Source organism: Narcine bancroftii, chromosome 2 (assembly GCF_036971445.1).
Source record: "Narcine bancroftii isolate sNarBan1 chromosome 2, sNarBan1.hap1, whole genome shotgun sequence".
Taxonomy (NCBI): Eukaryota; Metazoa; Chordata; class Chondrichthyes; order Torpediniformes; family Narcinidae; genus Narcine; species Narcine bancroftii.
Genome location: NC_091470.1, coordinates 326,777,935 through 326,795,498, shown reverse-complemented (window position 1 = coordinate 326,795,498; position 17,564 = coordinate 326,777,935). Strand labels below are relative to the sequence as shown.

Genomic DNA, 17,564 nt, shown 5'->3' with positions numbered 1-17,564 from the left:
AGGTGCCACAAGACTTGCACCACCAGGTTCAGGAACAGCTGCTACCCCTCCACCATCAGACTCCACAATGACAAACTCAATCAGGGACTCATTTAAGGACTCTTACTTGTGCATTTTATTGATTTTCTTTTGTTGTCTCTGTATTGCTCAGTCATTTTGTTTACATTTTGTTATCTGTTTATAGTTCCTTTAATTGTTTACCTGTTTATGCTGTGTACAGTTTATTTTTTTGCACTACCAATTAGTGGTAGTTTTGCCATGCCTGTAGAAAAAAGGACTCAGGATTGCATGTGATGTCTGACAATAAATCTGAAACTAAGTGCTCGTTCTTCTGCAACTGGATCCTGGGTTTTTTCATTGGAGATTCAAATCAATGAGGATTGGTAACATTATCTCCTCCTCTCTGACCATCATAACAGAAACACCTCAAAACTGTGTGCTTAGCCCCCTGCTCTATTCCCTGTACACTCATGACTGTGCAGCCAAATTCAGCTCAAAATATTTGCTGATGGCACCACCATTGATGGCAGAATAACAGGAAATGATGGTTAAGAATACAGGATGGAGATTGAGAATGCAGTTATATGGTATTAGAACACTAATTTTGCTCTCAACCATACCAAGTCGAAAGAGCTTATTGTTGATTTTATGAAGGGGAGAGGAACCATGCACTTGTCAACGTTGATGTGATGGGGCTAGAGAGGGTTAGTAGTTTAAAATTCTTAGTCCACATACAGAAGACATTCCAGGAGCCAATACATTGAGTCAACTGTGAACCTTTTTTAAAAAGTCTGAGGAGATTTGGCATGTTGTTGAATAATCTATCAGATTTCTACAGGTTGCACTGTGGGAAGTATACTGACCGGTTGGATCACAGCCTGGTTTGGTAACTTGAGTACCTGAGAACACAGAAGGTTGCAAATTTTGCCACATTTATTGAAGCTTCAATCTCCCAGCCATTGAATATATTTGTAAGGCACTGCTTGAAGAAGGCAGCCAACATAGCAAAATACCCCTATCACCCTGGTCAGAACTTCTTGCTGCTCCTTTTGGGAAGAAGGTATTGAAGCCTGAAGATCAGCACCTCGGGGATCAAGGACAGTTTCTGTCAATAGCTATGAGGGTCTTGAACCTCCATTATTTCACTAATCTCCTGTACAATAAAGGCCTGTCCAGACTAATGTAATGCCACTTTTTTTTTCTTGCATTATGATAAGTGTGAATATTTTTTTTTCTATTTGTTATTGCTTTTTAGTTAAATTTATTGTATAAATTTTTCTTTATAAAGTATCTTTTTGGCTGCAGCAAGTAAGAATTTTGGTGCATATGTATATTGTACAATATATATGGCAATAAATTCATCATCATTTACAATCCATAGTAATGTATGTTTTGTTTGTCCACTGTTATCTAAAACTTGGACCCATTAGCATCTGTTTTTTTTTTTGCCCAAGTAGCACATAAAATATATTTTGTGCTTGAATGCTTAGTTATTGGCTGCGGTTCATGTGTAAATACAACATATAAATAAGACACTTCATGCATGAATTCAAGAGAGCTAAATATTATTAGAATAAGTACCCCTTTAAAATTCAACTGGATACTGCCATGTGCCATTTGCCCTTTCACAGGAAATTATTTCCATTCATGATTTGTATAGCTGATGAGATCATCAATGTGTGATTTCCATTTATGGCTTTAATCTCATAAATAGATCTGCCATCTTTGAGAATTACTCACAATTTGACGGAGTATATCACACTGCTTTGCAACAATATTTTGTAATTTAAAGGTACATCTCTAATATCTGGATATTTAGCTGACTATTTTCAGAAATCAAGCTAGGAGCACTATCCAGAGCCCATCAACTCTACTGAACATAACAGCGAGTGAATGTAGTTCATTTGACAGTTGAAGTACTCATACAATGGGGATCCTCAGTACTTACACCAATGAGTGCCGGAAGAATCAATGTGGTAATTATTGGCAACACCATTTGTGTCAAAGATCTTGACCCAGGATGTAGAGCAGTGCCCATCAAAGAAAATCTTTCTCCTAGAGAATTTTCAAACACACCATTTTGTATCCATACTTTTTATAGGCTCAGTTTCTCAAAGGCAGTCATGACAGAAGTAAGTGACCAGCTTGGGCAAGATTTTAATGCTATATTATCATTCAAGTACTGCTTTTCTGTCAAAATCATTAAGCAGTAGCTGATCTCTACCATGTTTCTCAATTTTCTGGTCGCTACTGTCACCTATTCTTGGAATTACTTTTTCTACCTTTGATTTCATTGAGGAAGCAGAAACTTCTTGGACGTGAGAGTCCATAAGACTTGCCAGCTTTTCATTAATGCAGGTGACCAATTACTGTACTTGTAATGATAGGAGCTCCACTCAATAATTTGAACCTTTTCAACAGTTTTGAAGCTTCCAAATCCAGATCATGCTAGTTTATCACACACACTGTTCCTCATTGTAAATCCAATGCCTGGTCCTATCAATCTTAGAATCTCAGTAAGGATAATTCGTAATCAGTGAGATGTCACCTTTTTTTATGGCCTTATCCTACTCTGTGCATCTTTAAAGAGGTTAAAGGATGTTAATGGTCATGAGTTTTTGTTTTAAAAGCTTGATCTTTGTTGATCATCCTGCAGGTTCATGAATAATGGTGCATACAAGGGTGAGGGGGACTGGAGAACAAGTGAGGTGAGAATGGTGTCATTGGGGTCCATTTTTAGTATGCATATGCATCAAATTATGAAATACATTAAAATGGTACTGGGATTGTCATTATGACCAGATACAATTCTAGCCAGTTCACTCAAAGCTGTCCTAATAGTGGCCCTGTGGTGTCTCCTAGTTTCCTATGGCACTAGACTTTCCTCCTTGCAGTTGTATCATTTAAAAAATACATGTAAATCAACAGTGCTAATGAAACAGGTTCTCTTTTTCTCTCATGTAAGTTTACTGACAACCTTTGCTGCTATAATTTGTGTTGCTGTGCTTTGTGTTTTCTGGAAAGTGTTGTTAAGAGCTGACACTGTTGTGGGATTGTTGCACATATTGTATGCTGGTTATTAATAACAACATATAAGAGTGAGTCTTCTGGTCTGTGAGCCTGCTCTGTTGTTCATTGTTTAATATCTACTTCAAGACCTGAAATGTTACACCATTTCAACATCCTTTGATTCATTTAATGTCTAGTAATTTATCTTTGTGTTTTGAATGAGGTCAATAACTAAGCCCTACAGCTTCCTGTGTTTTTTTAATTAAAGACATAGCTCCTCATTCCCAGTCCTTATTAGCTTGCCCTTCATTTTGGGATGAACCCATGGCTTCGAACTCTTTAGCATCTTCCCTACATCCACCTTTTGAATCTTGTGAGAGAATATTCAGATTTTAATTAGGTAAATCCAGAAAATTCAGACCAAGTGTTCTCAATCAGTCTTTTTTACAGCAAATCTGCCATCCTTGGAACCAGACTACAGAATCTAAAATATATTCCCTCTCTGCAAAGTACTTGATCTTTTATAGGGAAACAGGCCAAAACCCTACACTATGCTTCAGCTTTGGTTTCACCAAAGCCCTATATAATTGCAAATATCTGCTAAATTGAGTGCAAAAAAAATCTACTGGAGAAACTCAGCAGGTCAACCGTTATTTATTGTGGGGGCAGAGAGAAACTGTTGACATTTCAGGTCAAGCTGTCAGGGCAGATACAGCGTCTCAGTCTGAAAGGTTGACAATTCCTTTCCCTCGACAGAGAATGGTAAACCTGCAGGGTTTCTCCAGCAGTTTGCTTCACAAATTTAGTGAGAAAAACCTTTGGGCATTACTTTTTTTGCAGCATTTAAAATTCACTAATAACAACAATAATAAAACATTAAAAATTCTTCATTCACAATTTCCAGAGTATTTGTTGCATTCTGTCATAGAGATTAAGCAAAAAGGTTGATAATTCGTCTTGGGAAAATATTATTTTCTTTGTTCTGAAGAAGATTTAATCGTCCAAATCATAAACTAGTTTATACTTGTGGATATTCTGGTTTTATATCGCATTTTCAGTACTTCTATATTTGTGGGTAGTTAATTGAATGATTTGCACTCTCTGATGTCACTGAAGTACTTTAATTTTATAGACATTGTTGTCGGAAACAAAAAATGTTGCATACAAGTCACTCTTTTGAGGGATAAATATTGTAAAAGACACATGAGAATGGCTCTGTTCTACTTTAAAATTATGTCATGTTCGTAAGAGTGAGAGAGACATGTCTTTGTTAGCATTTAATTTGATAGACAATCCAAGATAGAGGAAACCCTGCGCTGCCAGAGAGTCTGTGCTCAGGTTTTGAGATTTGAAATGTAGTTTTGAAGTACTCTTTTTGCCACATGCATTAATGAGTTTACATTAAAGAAACAGATTTAAATTTTAAATGCAAAACATTATTTTTACCATTTAAATGTACGCTTTTATTTTAATCAACAGACCAACCAAGAAATCAAATAAACACAAATCAGAAAAAGACAACCATGGTCACCTGGAGAAACTACAATCTAAGCGTTACATGGACAGTATACCTCATCATTTCAGATCAAAGGTTAAAACTCTAATGGCAATACTTAGTAAGCTGTAAGTATCATTATTAGAAAAGCAATCATATTAACAGTTGTTTTAATTTTAAGGAAATTAGTAATACAAGCTACTTGTTTTATGAAATTGTTACTATGGTCCATGTGAATAATTAATTTGAAAAATGTGATATCTATTTGCACTAATGTTAACAGTGTGGATACATATATGTCTTCCACTCCCTCATGTAATCTTTTTAACGTTGAAAATACAACCAATAATGTGATGATAAACAGAGAATGAAACTTGTCTTGATTTATTTGTAGATTTATGACACTCACTTTTAGTTTTTTTTTCCAAAATAACCAACTTGCATATAAACATCTTGAGGTTTTGAAGAAGTTGCTGTATGTGCACGTAGGTTGTTACCCAATAGGCTTGCAGAGAGTTCAGTGTAGTACTAAATGGCACAAGTGCCAGAAGTGGTAGTTATGCTTGGGGTTCTCCTCCTAGGTCTGTCGAGTCATTTATTTTTGTTTGAAATGAAGATAAATGGAAGCATGTATGTCAGTGAAGTGCACTCCCCAGTATTCCACAGTTGGATCATGTTTTAACTTTGAACACTTGATTGAAAAATTAAAACAGAAGGATAATGCTAGTCCTCAACTCTAGGAATTCATCAGATTCAGCTTTGCATGTGCTTCTGTGATCCCAATGTCAATGTAAGCTTTATTACCGACTGCACGATATCAATTAAGGATAAGTTCTGCCATGTCAGATTCCCCCCCCCCCCCATACCAATTTTGTTTGCAGCAAGAAAGCAATGCTGAAATGTTAAAAATGACATAAATGATCACTTGATTATCACTGATGTTGAATCCAACTTGTGTGTATGGATATTTATGTTTATTTTTCAGGTTAATTCTATGGTGAGTTTTCATTGTACTTCAAATGTTAAGGCAAAACATTACTATTTTGAATATTCAGTAATAGTCTGACAACTTCATTGTAGAGATACACCTAACATTTGGAAATTACTGTTTGCTGAACTCTTGTTTATGGCATGCATGGAGGAATAAGAGGAAACTGTCAGTGTTTTGCACGCTTTATTCATTACATAGTCATTATATAATACAAGCTAGTATTACCTTGGAAGACTTCCAGATACTATTTATGTTTTCTTTTATGTATTACCATATCCATTGGATGCTGGAGGCTGAATATTTTTCATCAACCACCTCATGTCCAAACCAAGAATATTTCTTCTATGAAAGGGAAGAGATTACACCTTTACTTTTTCACTTTATAACGGCATTTCCAAACATTTATGTGAAAATAAATTGGACGTGATACACTTCTATGGCTCATTCAGCAACAGTAAATTTGTTCCTTTAAATAACAACCTCAAATTCTGCTGTCTGAAATTTCTTATTTTCTTTTCAGCAAATTCAGACCCATCAGGACCTTACTCCAGTTATATAGTTGGGCTGACTTCAGAATATCAAAGCGGCTAGAACAGCAGGATAACAGCAAATGCATTATTAAGATACATCTTCCTAAAGTGGAACATTTATTTCCCATGTTTCTTTTGGATCTATCAATGGTGTTATAAAATTGACTCTTGTGTTTGGGGAGAGTTTTTGAAATTAAATTGCTCAGTTTATATATTTAGGACCAATGTTTACAGTGCAGATACATTTGTGAGTGTTTTCCAATTCATTAGGACCAGTATTTGGGATAATAAGGATAAGTATGATACAAATTCAAAATTGCAACGATTATCAAACTTGTTGAAAGAAAAACCAGGAAGGGGGTAGAAATCTGCAAAACAGAAAATGCCAGAAAACTCAACAGGTCAGAGAGTCCTTCATTTGAAACATTGCCCCCACAGCTGCTGCTTGACCTGCAGAGCATGTTCTGCATTTTCTGTTGTTGTTAACTTTTGGTGTCTGTTGAAACCAGGCTACTTAAATGTTTACTACATGCATAACCCACACTCCTGTTCGGCTCCGAATCATGGGTCCTCTACCGGCACCACCTACGGCTCCTAGAACGCTTCCACCAGCGTTGTCTCCGCTCCATCCTCAACATCCATTGGAGCGCTTTCATCCCTAACGTCGAAGTACTCGAGATGGCAGAGGTCGACAGCATCGAGTCCACGCTGCTGAAGATTCAGCTGCGCTGGATGGGTCACGTCTCCAGAATGGAGGACCATCGCCTTCCCAAGATCGTGTTATATGGCGAGCTCTCCACTGTCCACCGTGACAGAGGTGCACCAAAGAAAAGGTACAAGGACTGCCTAAAGAAATCTCTTGGTGCCTGCCACATTGACCACTGCCAGTGGGCTGATAACGCCTCAAACCGTGCATCTTGGCGCCTCACAGTTTGGCGGGCAGCAACCTCCTTTGAAGAAGACCGCAGAGCCCACCTCACTGACAAAAGGCAAAGGAGGAAAAACCCAACACCCAACCCCAACCAACCAATTTTCCCCTGCAGCCGCTGCAACCGTGTCTGCCTGTCGCGCATTGGACTTGTCAGCCACAAACGAGCCTGCAGCTGACGTGGACTTTTTACCCCCTCCATAAATCTTCGTCCGCGAAGCCAAGCCAAAGAAAGAAATATGTGTACTAATTCAAACATTATACAATATTCTTTTAACTATCTCTCAATTCAATAATCTGTCAAAGATGAAAGCAGTAGTATGCAACCATGTAAGAGGGATCATTTTTACATTGGAAATAGTGGCATTCTGATTATGATAGTGGATTAGTAATCCAAATATCTAGATTGATGATCTGAAAATTTAATTTAAAATCCCACCTCAGCATCTGAAGAATTTTACTTAGATAATTCAATTTTTTAAAAGTTATAAAATAATGTCAAGAACAACAACCTTGAAACTAAAGGCACCCTGTTCTCTGATGCATTATTAGGGAAAAAAATTATTTATCCATTCTAGAATATATGAAACTCCAGACCTGAGGAAATATGATTCATTTTTATCTGACCTCTGAAATGGTTCAGCCAACCAGTCAATTCTATTAGATTGTGTAATGATAGAGATTATGGTTGCAATGCAACTAGCAATGCCTTAAGGATTATAGCTCCTGTTTGATTAGACTTGGCTGCCAGTAGGGGGCCAACGCAGAGTAAGAGACAGTATGCAAGATCTATAATGAAGGCTTGCAGCCTTATGGTGCTATTTATATCAACTTTAAAGAATCTTTTCCTTCATCCATGTGTTCTCTAAGAACTCACATACGAATATAAGGTGAAACATTGCTGTATCAAAATTTAATAAGAATAAAATTGGATTAACCTTTTGCCATCACTCTTGATATTAAATTCCACCATTTCCTTTTAGTGTTTTCCATGATCTCTATTGTTTGTGTTTCTTGCATCTATGGAAGGCACCTTCATCTCTGGTCTTGTGATCTATTCCATATGACAGCTGAGAATCAACTGGACTAAATTTATCAGAAATAAAATGATCTTATTTGACATTATTTTGTAGCATGAATTTTATATTTACTTTTTAAAATCCTACTTGACCAATACTATACTAACTTTGTTTTAAAGGTTAGAATAATCACAAACATTCCTGGTTAACGGCTCTGGCCTAATCTAAAACTAACATGTTGCTTGTCCGATTGTAAACAGCAGCAGAAATCAGTAACCTGATGAACAAATGTCCTCTTGGCTGCACTGAAATACTATCACATTTTCTTGATAAAGGGTTCCAACCTGAAAACTTCCTCCAGCAGATTATTTTTTGGTCTAGATTCCAGCATCTACAGTGTCTTGGGTGCCTCCAGTTAGTTCTGCACTTGATTTAATCCACTTCTTGATTGGATACTCATCCATTTCCCCCTTGATCTAACTTACCATATGGCTCTGATGTAAAGTAAAAGACCACAATTACTGTGCTGTTGTCTAAATTTTTAAAGGATGCTACTGACAATGATTATTTCTGCACTTGTTTCTGCGTTTGTGTCCATATTTCTGGATTCCCACAGCTATCAAATTAATGTCTATATTTGTCAGCATCATTTTAGTGAGGCCTGATTTTAGGTATGTAGTTTGATCTTTGCGTCCATGTCCTAGAAGGTAGAGCTATAGCCTCTTCATTTTGACCTTCCTGAGATTGATTTGAGAAAGCCAAGAGGTGTCCTGTAAAAGTTTTTTAAAAATTGAAAACAATAAGGTCATACTTGACCTAGGTTCGAATTGAGTACTGTCTGTTAGGAGTTTTAATGTTCTGCCCTTGATGGTGTGGGTTTCCTCTGGGTGCTCCAATTTTCTCCCATCCTCCAAAAATGTACGGAGTATGTAGATTATTTGGGCGGCAAGTGCTCATGGGTGGAAAGGCCTATTCCTGTACTGTAACTCTAAAATTAAAATTATTAAGAAACATTACAGAAGCGATCCTTACCCTGTGTACTCATTTGCAACAATACTAGAAGCACACAGAAGATCTGGCTCGTCTACTGCAGTATGGGGAAAAAAGCCACTTAAAACAAATTTATATTTGAAAAAGTTGATAGTCAATACAAAAGAGAATTTTATTTTTTGCTGAATATATTTTTTTCATGTACAGTGCTATGTCCAATATGCTCTCTTCCAGCTGGCATGTAAGCCATCCTTTCAATGGAGCGTGATTTGTTCATGTAGAACAGATAGAATCATACAAATGTCTCCATCCAGTCCTCAAATTCTTCAAATTTTACCTCATGGTTCCCTATGGTATTCCATCTTTAGATAAACGAGCTTCTGAAAAAAGTTCCTCCTAAGTCTTCAGCTATGGATTAAGATATTCTTGAGCAGTTCATCTACTCAGTTAGCTAGAAGATTACAGTAATTTTATTCCTTGCTTCATTTTTTTCCCTGGCTGGTGCAATGTTTACGTGATAAGTTCTACTTCCTCAAGTTAAGCATGACAGGTATTTCCTCCAGAAGCTTGGTATTCCTTTGAGCTTTTGACTTGTGATAGTGATCTATCTCAGTGTGCTGAAGCAACATTCTAATCTATAAAGGATGCATATTGTTTAGTTTTATAACAAATGTTTCTCATGCCTTGATCCAAAAGTCCTGACACAGCGAGAGAAGTAGTCAGTGGATAGTTTCCATTTTAGCAGAAACATGAGTACAATTGCTGGATCTGCATTTTCTGATAGCAGTGCTCAAGCAATTGAATGGATCACTAGATTTAATTAATGCCTACTTTAATAGATAGTAGAATTTGTTATTTGTTGAACAGCATTAAACTTTCAGAAGGTATATTTTTGTCTTATGTTATCTCAGCTTTCCATTGTAGAATAACGATTTATAACTTCATGTTCAAGAATTTTCTTATGATGGGATGAGGCAGGAACTAGGGAGAGTAAATTGTGAACTGATGTTCACAGGAGAAAGCACAGAAGTAATATGGAGGATGTTTAGGAACCATGAGCTAGGTTCATTTTAGGTTTGTCCTACCTCAAACCTCAGAACTATCCTGTATCTCTGAATACTAGTAGCCTCTTCCGGGTGCTTCAAGTTCAAATTTATTATCAGATACATATATATCATGTACAATCCTGAGATTCTTCTCACTGCGGTCCAGGTAGAATTTCTACTTAGCGTTAGTGTAAACTGTATTCAATAAAAAAGTATACAGAAGAGAGAAAAGTAAACAAACTGCAAATACAGAAAAAAAATCAGTAATAGATAATGTATAAAGTAAGTCTTAAATGAGTCTCTGATTGAGTCTGTTTAGGAGACTAATAGTGGAGGTGTAGCAACTATTCCTCAACCTGGTGGTAATGAGTCTTGTGCCTCTTTCCCGATGGCAGCAGTGAGAACAGAGCATGTCTTGGGTGGTTGGATCATTGATGATTGCTACTGTTGCTGTCCGGTGGCAGCATTCCATATAGATCATCTCAGTGGAGAGAGTTTTTCCTGTGATGTACTGGGCTGTCAATGACCTTGCAGAGCTTTTCACTCAGAGTTATTAGTAGCCTTATATCAGGCTATGATGTAGCTGGTCAGGACATTTTCCATTACACATCTGTCAAGGTTTTCCAAAATTTTCGATGTCATACCAAACCTCCGCAAATTCCTGAGGAAATGGAGTCGCTAATGTCCTTTCTTCATGATGACATTAGGTTCAGGGTTGGTTGTCTGATCCAGTGACTCCCAGGAATTTAAATTTGCTCACCTTCTTTACCTCTGATCTCCTAATCTCCAAACCTCTGGTTTGTCCTTCCTAAAGTTAACCATCAATCATCTCCTTGTTTTTGGTGACATTGAGTGAAAGATTGTTATTAGTGCACCATTCAGCCAAGTATTTTAATCTCCCTCCTGTATGCTGACTTATCACCCCTTTTTATATAGCCCACTACTGTGGTATTGTCAGCAAATTTGTAAATGGTGGTGGTGTTGAACTGAGCTACATTCGTAGGTGTAAAGTGAGTAGTGCAGGGGGGGCTAAGTACATATCTCTGTGGTGATCAGTGCTGATGGAGATTGTGGAGAAGATGTTCTTGCTAATCTGCACTGATTGGGGTCTGGTGGTGATAAAATTCAAGATCCAATTAAGTGAAATATTGAGGCCCTGGTCTTGGAGTTTGCTGATCAGTCTTGAGAGGATGATTGTGTTGAGTGCTGAACTCGAGTCAATGAAGAGCATCCTGATGTATGCATCATTGCTGTCCAACTGTTCCAGGGTTTTGAATGCCATCTGCCCTTCAGCCAGGTGCTAATGTGCTTCCACACCAGCCTCTCAAAACACATCATTGCTGTGGCTGTGCTACCACTAGTCTGTAGTCATTTATGCGGGTTACCACATTCTTCATGGGCACCAGTATGATTGAAGCCTGTTTGAAATATGTGGGTACCACTCTCTGTCAGAGTGAGATGTTGAAGATAGCTATCAAAACATTGACCAGTTGGTCAGCACAGATTTTGAGCACACGGCTAAGTACTCCATCTGGATTGGATGCTTTTCTTGGATTCACTCCCCTGAAGGCAAGTCCATATGTCATCTATGGATACTGACAGTAGAAGATCATCAGGGGCACGGGTGTGCAGTGGTTCTTCCTTGTTCTAGTTGTCAATTCGGTTGTAGAGGCATTGAGCTCATCTGGGAGTGAAGCTTTGGTGTTGCCTATTGCACTGGATTTAGTTTTGTAGCAGATTATGTCATTTAGGTTCTGCCACACCTGCTGGATATCCTTCATTGTTTACATTCTTGTCTGGAATCTCACTTTGCCTGGGAGATGGCTTTCTTTAGGTTGTATCTGTTCATTGTGTAGTGTTCAGGATCGTACTAGTGGTCTCAGATCACAGGACTCATTACTCTAATTCTATATCCTGTTTGAACATAGGATATCACAGCACAGTACAGGCCCTTCAGCCCACAATGTTGTGCTGACCTTTATAAACCTAGTGAAAAATCTAAACTTTCCCTACCTCACACCCATAACCCTCTATTTTTCTTGCATTCTAATTCAGATAATAAGGAATTTGCAGAGCTGAGGTGAAAGAATAGGGGAGTGGAACAACCTTTCGAAGCAGCTGGTACAGACATGACTAGAAAATGTGTGATATATTACAATTCTGTCAATAGGGGAATTCTTCACTATCATTTTATGCCTGCTAACCAGTACTCATGCAACCCTCCTCAAAATTGTGCTTGTACCAATTCCAGGGGTTTCACATTCAGATTTTAGATTTACTTTCAGAGTATATACATGTGTAACTCTGAGATTCTTTTTCCTGTGGGTGAGGCAGAATTACCACTTATTGGTTGTGCAAAAAAATTGTACACAGAGTATACATGTAAACTAAATGAAGAACTGTAAAAAGATAACAAAACGCAATACGAGAGAATTTTTAAAAAGTGCACAAGTAAGAGTCTTTAAGAGTCCCTGATTGAGTTTGTTGTTGAGGCATCTGATGGTGGAGGGGTAGCAGCTGTTTCTGAACCTAGTGGTGTGAGTCTTGTAACACCTATACCTCTTTCCTTTTTTTTTAAACTTTATTTAAAATTTTATGACATGAATAAAATAAAAATTACATTTAAAGAAATAATAAAAAATAAGATAATAAAAATTAGAATACTAGATCATTAAACTACATAAATTAACCCCCCCAATAATTATAACACAACATTAATCATCTAATTTAAAATTAGTCCAACCCTCCCCCAAAATAAAGAATGAAGAATTAATTAACAATGTTGTAAATAAAATAGAAAAAACCCCACTGACAAAAAAAGGATAAAACTTAACAACAAAAATATTACTAACAACAAAAAAATATCAATACTAAAATAATACCCTTAAACATATATTTAAATCAAACATAATACATGTACTTAACAAATGAAATCCACTTTAAAACTAAGTTCAAATATTAAAATCATATATCAACTACATATCTGTTATACAAAAAATCATAATTAATAATACATAAATACAGAATTTCCATTAATACCAAGTTTCCTTTATAATTCATCGAGAGAACAAAAACATCCCTTAGAAAAACAATCAAATAAACTTTTTATTCCCTTCCCCTCCCCTTATATAAAAAAAAGAAAAAAAAGTTCAAACTCTTTATAAAATTCTCCATATTCTTCATTTATAACATCTTCAAAATTCTCTATCGAAATTAACTTAATTTTATTAAACTCTTCTCCCTCAATGTATTTGTACTTGGTTTTCTTCTTTTTCTTCTTATCACCTTTCCCCTCATCTTCCTCTTCATCTAATTCAACATCCTCAATTTTTGACTTATTATCTTCTGTGACATCATCCTCTTAAAAAAGAGAGAAAAAAGAGAAAAAAAACCCCAAAAAGAGAGAAAAAAACCCTAATTCCCTCTCAATTACAATCAGAAAACAAAAAGAGTTTTTAAAAAAATTATTTATTTAAAAAAATAATTAAAAAAAACCTTCATTTCTTAACCCCAAAATTAAAAAGAAAAAAAATACAGGTCGGAGGTCATGACTACCTCCTCCTGTTTAAACCGCCCAAAGCGGTAACTCCCCCAAAATATTGGGTGTGAGATAACTCACAGGTAGTTGATGACTTCTGGAAACTAGTGCCCACCCAGTTCCCTCTCCCAACTCTCATTTCATTAAACTATCATCATTATTTAAACTATTTAAACTCTTCTCAAAAAAAAAGATAAAAGATTTATTTTTTTAAATAAATGTTACCACTTCAGTCACCATTGCTTCCATTTCTTTTAAAAATCTGGATCCCATCTTACATCTCTACTCTCTTTGGAGACCTTGAAGGACTACATCGTTCCTGAAACTGCATGATTGGTAGAGACTGAGCAAAGTCCATAACCTCTTTAGGATTGTCAAAGAACTTTGGCTGATTTCCATTCTGAAAAATCTTCAGTACCACAGAATACCTGAATGTTGCCTTATGTCTTTTTGTCCACAACCGTTCTTTCACAGAATTAAATTTGCGTCATTGAAACATAATTTCTCAACTCAAATCTTGATAGAAGAAAACAGGATTATTCTGAACCATCAAAGGAGATCTATTTTGCTGGGCATTTCTAATAGCCGTACATAAAATTGTCTCTCTGTCACAATAGTTTAAACAACGAATCAGAACAGGTCTTGGATTCTGTCCTGAAAAAGATTTTCTTCTTAAAACTCTATGAGCACGTTCCAGTATTAAACCTTCAGGGAATTTATCCTGTCCTAACACTCGTGGAATCCATTCAGTAAAAAATTTTCTTGGATCTGGTCCTTGGCAAACCAACAATTTTCACGTTGTTCTGTCTAGATTGATTCTCCAAATAATCAACCTTTTTTGCTAAATTTTTATTTTGGATCTGCAATGTTTCAATTATTCTATTTTCATCTTGCAGTTGATCCTGTACATCGACTAAGCCTTGATCACACATTTCAAATCTTTCAATGGTTTCAAGCTTAAAAGCTCCATTAATGGCTTCCGCCATTGCATTAATCTTGGAAATAAACGGGTTCACAAAATTAGCTAAGTGACTCAATACAGAATATATCTTATCTTCAAGATCCTTAAACATTTCAACAGAAGTAGATTCAGGCATAATGGGGTCTTGCTGTTCCTTAGAGACCACGGGATCTTCTGTCCCTTCCCTTAATTTAGTATCTTTTCTAGCAGTTTGACTTCGTATAAAAATCCCTCTCAAAGTCCCCCCAGCAATGCCAGGAGACTGAAGATCAGGGTTATCTTTAAGCCAAATCTCTTTAATCATCTTCACTGAATCGATGTCTGGAAAAACCGTTGTAATTGAAGATACATTTTGCAGCGCCACCACTGTAGCAGTCGAATGACAGCTCTTTAACTCTCCAGCTGGTGGCGCCCCAGCTGATTCAACTGTCAAAGTCTCAATAACACACTCACAGTGGCCATTGTGTGAAATACTGGCACCTGGCCAGCTCTTTGTTCTGAAAGCTGCTGAGTGCGACCTTCAGAGAGCCTTATCGGTTCAAAACGGAGTTTCAATGCCGATTTCTGTACGTCTTCTTCTGGATCCATTCTACGCTGAGTCCTGGCTTCTTGTAAATAAGTAGGCTCAGATAATTTCGGAAAATGTAGTTTTTTAACAGTCTGTTGATGTTTTCTTTTACCTTTTTTTGCATATAAACCATTAGGTATTAATTCAGCACCTCTTATTATTTATAAACTTTTAAAAGAACTTTAACGGGCACTTAAAGACAACAATAAATCAGAGTCAGGAGAGGTCTGGAAGGCACGTCTGTTCCCTACGCCATCTTGCCACGCCCCCCCACCTATACCTCTTTCCTGATGGCAGCTGCGAGAACAGTGTGTGTTCTGGGTGGTGTGGATCCTTGATGATTGCTGCTGCTCACTGACGGCAGCATTCCCTTTAGATGTTCTCAATAGTGGGGAGGGTTTTGCCTGTGATGTCCTGGGCTGTGTCCACTACCTTTTGCAGGGCTTTATGCTTAGGGGTATTGGTGTCCCCATAGCAGACTGTGATGTAGCTGGTTAGCATACTTTCCACCACACATCTGTTGAAATTTGCCAGGGTTTCTGGTTTTTGCCAGGGTTTGTCTCTTGAGGAAGTAGAGGCGCAGGTGTTAGTGTGTTGGGTCCAGTAAAGATTCTCCAAGACAGTGACTCCCAAGAACTTAAATGCAAGATTGAGGTCAAATGTGAAACCATGTTAACAGCACATGAGTTTGATGCAAGGGAACATCAAATTGTGCCTCATTTTGAAACAGGGAGATGAAAGAAACATTCCATTTATGAGAGGTGTAACTTCATCTCAATACAGTAGAAGTTCAAGAATCTGGATGCCAGAAAATCTTTCAATTTTTAAAAAAAATTATGGGCTTTTGTGTGCATGCATGCATAAGCACCACGGATGCACCACTGGATTTTTCTTCTTTAAAACTTCTCATTTTGATAAATGAAGCATGCTGTATTTGCTAATGAATAAACTATCAAAATGTAACTGTTAATCTTTATTTTTCCTTAAATTTGAATTTTTGTTTGAATACTTTATTTAAAATTTTGAATATACAATACAAATGAAAACCCTCCTCCCCAAACTCCCATAACCCTCCCTTTTCCCACCCCCAAAAGACTCCAAAGAAAGAAATTATCACATAACCAAGTCGAATGTAAAAAAATAACCTTTTTTTAAAACATCTTTCTGAAGAAATTAAATTATATTTCTTTAATTTCTGAGGAGTTAAATATAATTGATGTAAAAAGATTATAATGAACTAATAGATATTGAACATTAGTGATCTTGTCATACTGTCCTTACATATAGATCTCCAATCATCTTGATCAATTATAATCCCCAAATCTTTTTCCCATTTTAATCTCAATTTATGAATATCTAATTTAAATATCTTACTTGGTAATAATTTATACATTTCAGAAATAATTGTCTTAGTCATCTTAAAGTATGTCCAAAATTATCCAATAATAAAGCCTTAACTTGATGATAACAGAAAGGTTATTATTTGGAATTTCATATTTTTCTTTCATTCTTTGATAAATAAAATAACCAGTGTAGCAGTAGCTACGAGGATGAAACGAGAACAGAGACTACACGCTGGAGTCAGCTTCATTTCCAACAGTTTATTTAAAAAAGCCATGCTGCGCCTTATATGGTGGCCGTCAAGTCCCGCCTCTGCATTGGGAGTAACGTGACGATGCAGCCGAGTGCGCGTGCGCAGCACCTCTGCTCACGAGGGAAGCAGTGTCATCTTGACACAGCTGCTCCACAGCCGCAGCTGTGACAAACAAGGAGCCGGTTCACCTGCATCATGATGTGTGCTGCCACACCAGCTTCATAACAATCCTGTACCGTTTTAATTCCTTACTGATTCTATATTTTCAAAAACTGATTATTAAGTGTTAAAGGAAAAAGTTTATTCTGATACAAAGGTGTTTTACCTGAAATTTTCCTCTGCGTACCTATCTCATCATTTATCCTATTCCATAATTCAATTAAATGTCTCAAAATAGGTGGATATTTATTAATCATTAATAATTTAGTATTCCATTTATAAAGAAATTGCCATATTTTTCATTTCTAATATTAGTTAACTCAATATTAGCCCATATTAACGGATTATCCAAATCAAACATTCTATTGATAAACTTCAATTATGCTGTTTTATAATAATTTTGAAAATTTGGGAGTTATAAGCCTCCCAATTCATATTTCCAAGTTGATTTTTGTAAGATACCCTAACCATTTTACCTTTCCACAAAAACTTCCTAATTATAGAATTTAAATCTTTAAGAAAATTTGGAGGAACTTTACAAGGAACAGATTGAAAAAGATTCTGAATTCTAGGAAAAACACTCATCTTAATACAATTAACCCTACCTATTAATGTTATAGCTAAATCTTTCCATCTATTTAAATCATTTTTAATTTTATAAAATAAATGAATAATTTGATTTATATAAATGATCTAAATCATTACCAATTTTATTACCTAAATATTTAATTTAATC

General features: G+C 36.4%; 1 protein-coding gene across 2 annotated transcripts in view; it reads left to right on the top strand.

Annotated features, from left to right (window-relative positions):
• Positions 1 to 17,564, top strand: part of cnbd1 (cyclic nucleotide binding domain containing 1) — a 163,500-nt gene that overhangs the window by 20,604 nt on the left and 125,332 nt on the right. For both annotated transcript variants that reach the window (XM_069921988.1, XM_069921987.1), the window contains exon 4: positions 4,489 to 4,632. In XM_069921988.1, the coding sequence (XP_069778089.1) occupies positions 4,489 to 4,632 (144 nt within the window). The remainder of the gene's footprint in view (positions 1 to 4,488; positions 4,633 to 17,564) is intronic.